Source organism: Echinococcus granulosus, assembly GCF_000524195.1.
Source record: "Echinococcus granulosus chromosome Unknown EG_S00015, whole genome shotgun sequence".
Lineage (NCBI taxonomy): Eukaryota > Metazoa > Platyhelminthes > Cestoda > Cyclophyllidea > Taeniidae > Echinococcus > Echinococcus granulosus.
Genome location: NW_020170395.1, coordinates 1,304,132 through 1,310,133, shown reverse-complemented (window position 1 = coordinate 1,310,133; position 6,002 = coordinate 1,304,132). Strand labels below are relative to the sequence as shown.

Here is a 6,002-nt window from a genome sequence, read left to right as displayed (position 1 = left end):
TTCAGCATGAGTTTATCAAAGGAGGGATATTTTAGTCCTCCAGCCCCATTAAGCATGTCTTCTGGTGTAGGTGGTGGATATATCGTTTAGCTGCATGTTTAGGCATGGAGTACCTTCGTCTCCCTGGACTGCATGGCCTTTGGAGGGTGTTAATGCTTATCCGAACTACTTTAGCCTTCTAAGACTGAGGAAAGGAAATGGGAAAATCGCTGATATATGAAGTCACACCTGCTAAAATGTGGGGCTTAAGCAAGTATTAGTTTAGTCAATGGGAGCATAAAGTTAGCAGTTTGGTCTGGTGATAATAATCATGCGACTGGTTTAAAGTGGTATGAATGGAGCTCGTAATGCAATAACTCTGGGGTAGAATCGCCTTAAGAATTGATTTGTGGCAGTTTGTCTAGTATACCTTTAATAAAAGAACAAAGTAGCACTTCCGTGAATACAGATATAATCAAAAGTATTTGATCTATTGAGTACTTAGTGTCAAATATCATATGTCGTAATAATTTTGCATCGAAATGTTCTCGCAAATATCCGCTTGTATTATTTGTGCAGTTAATAAGGTTTTTTACTACAAATAATAAGAGGTCAGCTTAAGAAACTAATAGTGCAATCTTGTAAGTTAAGTTCCTGGCACAGTTTGTTTGTGTCAACATCTAGTTGCGCGCTCCAGTTGAGCTTTTTGGGACCATGAGTGGTTTGATTTTGGTTTTTTTTTGTAAACAGCCCTATTTGTTCACATTCAGACGAAGTTGGAGCGATAGTTCTTGATCTTGGTTCGCATACTTTGCGCGGTGGATTTGCTGGAGAGGATACGCCTAAGGTGGATAAATATTAATTCAAATCCAATTAGGACCCAATAGATCGATATGCCAAGCTATGTTGGCTGCATTTCTCCAAAGGGTGACTCATCGGTGACAAAGCGCATCATTGGAACTAATATTTATGTGCCCCACGAAAGGATGGAAATTACGTCTTTTGTAAAGGAGGGTCTAAGTAGGTTTTGGTGTCACATATCTATGCATTCTAGTCGAGGATTGGGACGTTTTTGAAGACGTTGTGTCTCACATTATTAACTTCCTAATCCCGGTTGAAAAGTCCCAACACCCTATCCTCCTATCTGAGCCGTCTTGGAATCCGAAATTAAAGAGAGAAAAGTTGACGGAAATTTTGTTTGAAAAATTTGAGGTACCGTGTTTTCCATTTTCCTACTTTAGGTTCCTGCATTTTACCTAGCTAAAAGTGCGGCTCTAGCATGCTTTGCAAATGGTCGGCACACTGGCCTGGTATTAGACTGTGGAGCTTCGTGTGCCTCAGCAGTACCAGTTTATGATGGTCGAGTTCTTCTTCAAGGAGTTGTCCGTACTCCCTTGGCTGGGGACTTCATTGCTCGGCAGTGTGCTAAACTCATCAAAGAGGAGTTGAAAACGGAGCCCATTCCTTATTATAGAGTCGCTGCAAAAGTAGGCCAAGTCATTTCTCCTTACTATTACTCTTGCTGTTGCTTTCATATGGTTCAGTAACACATAAATGTCAGGCTTTTTAGGCAATGTGACAAATTTAGCAACTATTAGAGTGGGCTGTGTAAGCACTTGATAGGTGTACCGTAAAACGACTCACCCTGGTTATTCTGCACTTTTCATAAGACTTGCTATCAAGGTTTGTGCTTACAACAAAGTGCTTTAATGAGTGGGGTTACTCATGCTCAGCTTTAAAATGGCGGAAAAGATTTGGTGGAGTCACTCTGCTTTAGTGTTTTTAGGGGTCAAAGATGCATATTATCACCACATTTTATTTAGGATCCGGTGAAAGATCGAGAGGCACCACGATGGATTGAGAAGAAGTTGCCGCCACTTACGGATTCGTTCAAATCCTTCATGGAACAGGTTCGTCCTCAGCTATTGTAATGTATGGTATATGAGTGGCACGGTACTCCTATGCGTTACTCAGTGTGTCCATTAGCCACTTTTTTTACAAATACGGTGCAACGGTTCTTGATTGTAGGACTTGTGTAGATTGCAAAAGTGAATTCATGTTTTAATTAAAGTGTTCACATAGATGCCTCTCAGATATTGTACCTGGCTTTAAGAACGTAGCTAGCCCACCTCTGTTTCCATTTCTGCTTTGTTGTTACCGCGTAGTATTTTTATACAAATTAGGCGTAGACCTTTCCACCTTTATGTCTTCAAAGGCTAATATTAGTGTGTTACTCCATAGGACTAGGTTTGTTCACTGTCCTTTTCGGTAATAAAGAATCTTTTGAATGCATGCCAAGTTTTCTTAATTAACAGAACTTAATGGAGGACTTCGCGGCAACTGTCCTTCAGATCTCAGATGAGCGCTACGACCAGGGGTATATGCAAACACCTCGTTAAAACAAGCACTTTTGTGGCATTAGATGAGGCTTTAAAGCTTTAAACGCATCACTACTATCAGTTGTCAGCATTTATTGTACTCTATTTGCATATATAATGTGACGTGGGCTGATTTACTGTAAAATGTTGTAACATTTGAGCATGTTAATTCCTCATTTTTGTTAGCTAGAAATCCAGAAAATTCTCCTTTACTAAACTTGTTGTCTAAATTCAGCTTTTTAATTATTTAGCTTTTTGCGCCCTTTATGTATACATTTGCATGACAGCTTAGGGTGTGCAATAGTTCTGTAGGTTACCCGGGGCATTTCCTACTTACACTAGGTATCTTTTTTCCATAAATCAGAGTCATGGGAAGGCTTCGGCTTGTGGTTACTGGGGGCAACTATTTTCCTGTGTAATATTTCAATAATTGCACATTCACTGTGCAAGATGTTGTGATCTAGGCTGTTGTTGTATCTACGCAGGCTGCTGTAATCCTAATTGATGTCTTAGGAGTTCGTATTTCGTAAATGATGCTGTTTTAGAGTTATTTTATTTTGATGTTCGAATGTTTTAGGCAAATGGAAACCATTCCAACCATATCGTATGAATTCCCTAATGGGTATAATGTTGAGTTGGGTCATGAACGTTTCCAGATTCCCGAGGCCCTCTTCGATCCGTCTGTGTTGCCGGTACGCTGCCTTCCTTTCATTTTGTTTCTTAGCAAAGCGGGGGCAGTTCCGAATTGTCCATGAGCCACATCGTCTCCAGTAGCATTTCCCTGTGTGACATCGACATCAGGCCGGTAAGATGTGCTTGCATAATATCTGCTTTCAGAACCTCTATAATAATATCGTGGTAGTTGGTGGAACGAGCTTGATTGTTGGTTTCACGGATCGACTGCAAAGGGATCTTGGCCTGAAGACACCGTCGGTAATGGACGTTTCTGCTAAGGGCTTTTTTAGAGTATGCGTTTGAAAGTTAATTTTCCAAGTTCTCTAATGGAGAGGAGGTTTTCAAACTGGGTTGGAGGGTCAATTTTGGGGTCCCTGGTGAGTTGGTCTTTTTGGTGATACGCTTCTTTAGGGCACGTTCCAACAAATGTGGATATCGCGGCATGAATACGAAGAATTTGGGAAATCAATCATAGAAAAGAAGTGTTCTTAAGTTGTTTTATTTGCGTGTGCCGAGTTATGGTGTAATTTTGCGTATTTGTTTAACGCTGTCAAATATATGATTCTCGACAATAGCGCGTTGTTCGAAGTTCTCGTTTCTCGATTTGGCTGATTACGTGTCTGGTCGTCTTTGGAGGTAACTGTTACGGTTATAAATATGCGGGAAAAGCAGGTGTATGAATATTTGAAATTGATGGGAGAATTATGTTCTGTATGTTTTGAGAGCTGGGATTTGCGTGTGCTCCTAAACGCCCCCACTTGTGTTCGTATATTTTAGTTTCCGTGGAATACTCTGTTTCTTGGTGTTCCTGTAAACCATTTAAAGTGGTGAAATGCATCAGATATGTCTGTTGTTCGACTGAAAGTTTGCAGTTCTTGTTCATTGACTGATCAATTTGTTGGTTGTACTGAAAGATTATGCATGGTTTTGCTGCATCATTACTTGATTTTCTCCCCCATTTTTAATATTTTACCAGTAAACTCACTCAAAGATTGCCCTTCGTGCTTTTTTCCTGAAATTTCAGTACCCATGTTTGGGTTTTCCGGTTCACTGTGCTATTTTTATGTCAAAGTTCTGTATAAGGATTATTTAAATGATAGCATTTTTGAAATAGAAGGACTTTATGCTTTATTCATGCTGTTATCTTCTTGAATGTTGGTCAGGCTGCGATGTACTCTTATTATCGGGGATCTTCTTGTTCATATTATGTTTTTCCAATCCTGGAAATTCCGTTGATCTCTACAAAACTTTTCTACCATTTTCGGCGCATATTGTGACTAAATTTTCCCTTAATCCCCGAAAATTTTTATCACCCACAGGCTTCGTGAGAGAATCTGCATTTGGTGTACTGCTTAATTTCACTGGAACCGGCTAATTTTTTTGCATTATATCCTATGGCAACAGTCCTAATTCCATGGGCGTGTTTTGGCACTATTATTCACATTTGCGATATCGAATCTTAATATGAGTTGCACAACACTATTAACTTTCTTAACCTAGTGGGTTTCGCATCTCCTACATTTCGTTTTTACTACCTTAGCGAATATTTTTTAGCATGCCATTTGGTGCTAGATACTGTCAAGAATAATATTATGTACTTTTGTAAACACTCGTTCATCGACCATTCGGCATAGCATGCAATGGGCGTAGTCAAGTAAAGCCTACTTTCAAGTTACTGCATTCACACGCCAAAGTGTGTTTGAAGATAAACTCATATTTGAGTTATGCCTACATCGCTTTCGTATCAAATGCAGCACCTGTGCTACTCCGAAGGTCACAATATCCGGAGGCTTGTTAAGACTTCCACCTTTGCTTTCATAGATCAAATTATCTATTCTTAAAGGTGGATGCAGGCACTCGGACTACTGGTGTCTGTGTAACCGTGTAAGAGAACAAAAAAATAAAAAATGATTACACTTCCGGTTTTCCATTGTGTTCTAGTTGCAAACTTTTCAAGTGATTGTGCTCTTGGTATTTCACCATCATTTTTTAAATCTTTTTTCCTATGTGCTGTACCTCAATGTATGTCTTGCATTTTCAAAGAGCAGTGGAAATCCATTTCTTGGCTGTTAGTTTTTTTATTTTTAGCTTTGTGTGGCATTTCCTGGAAAATTTCAGCCACACATTCGCTCACAAAACTAGCTACTATTTAAGCACAACTGTTGCGTCTAATTATTCTAGAGCTCTAAGCAACCTTCATTACTTGTTCAAAGGGTAAAATTGCCCTGCTCTGTCAGTTGGATATTTTGATAGGTCTTACAGCTCTCCATACCCATGACTTTTTGGCAATTCATTTTCCTATTTTAACAGCAGTTATTACGGGTATAACCAATCTACCTTTCTCCTTTTTGCCTCAATTGTGCATAAAATATATTGCAAACGGTCGGGTCGGGAATTCCGTCTTTAACCATCATACGTGGTAGGTAACCGCACCTTGCCATGTGGTTGGTCAGGGGTAAATTGAAAAGAGTGACCATTGCCCAGGCAGATGAGTTGTACTTTTAAACATCGTGTATGTTGGGGTTTTTTGACCTGCCTAGCCTTATTAAGAAAAGGGTAAGACCCAGTCACAGGCCCATGTGCTGGTTTCTTCTATTTGCACACGCTCTTCCCCAGAATGGTGGGTGTTTGTTGGTTTTTTTTGTGAATTTGATAAGCTGCTCCCTCTTCTTTTTCACAACGAGTTGCTTACCTCGAATCGGGAGAAATCTGATTTCTCATCTTCCGTACTTCAAATTTATTGTGTCATGATTTGGCAGTTTAGTGGCGCCTTCTTTTTGATGATGAATTCTTTAAAATGTTATTTTTAATGTTAACTTATTGTTCCATTTTTCAGCTTTTTTAGACGTGTATTCATGAGGCATGGTGATATTTTCTTGTTGTAGAATTGGAAGAAAGAAGCCAGATTGAGAAGAAACGCACCCCAGCGTACCCATAAATATATTCCTGCATGTGTCTGTGTATAATAGA

At 39.5% G+C, this 6,002-nt stretch overlaps 1 protein-coding gene across 1 annotated transcript in view; it reads left to right on the top strand. All coding sequences in view use genetic code 11, as the record gives it.

The window, feature by feature from the left end:
• The window catches only part of EGR_03133 (Actin-like protein 6B), a gene marked incomplete at both ends in the record, with an annotated part of 3,037 nt that extends 429 nt beyond the window's left edge, over window positions 1-2,608 (top strand). The window contains 2 exons of the mRNA XM_024492382.1: window positions 1,221-1,466; window positions 2,519-2,608. Coding sequence (XP_024353308.1) covers window positions 1,221-1,466; window positions 2,519-2,608 — 336 coding nt within the window. The remainder of the gene's footprint in view (window positions 1-1,220; window positions 1,467-2,518) is intronic.
• Window positions 2,609-6,002: the final 3,394 nt, after the last annotated feature.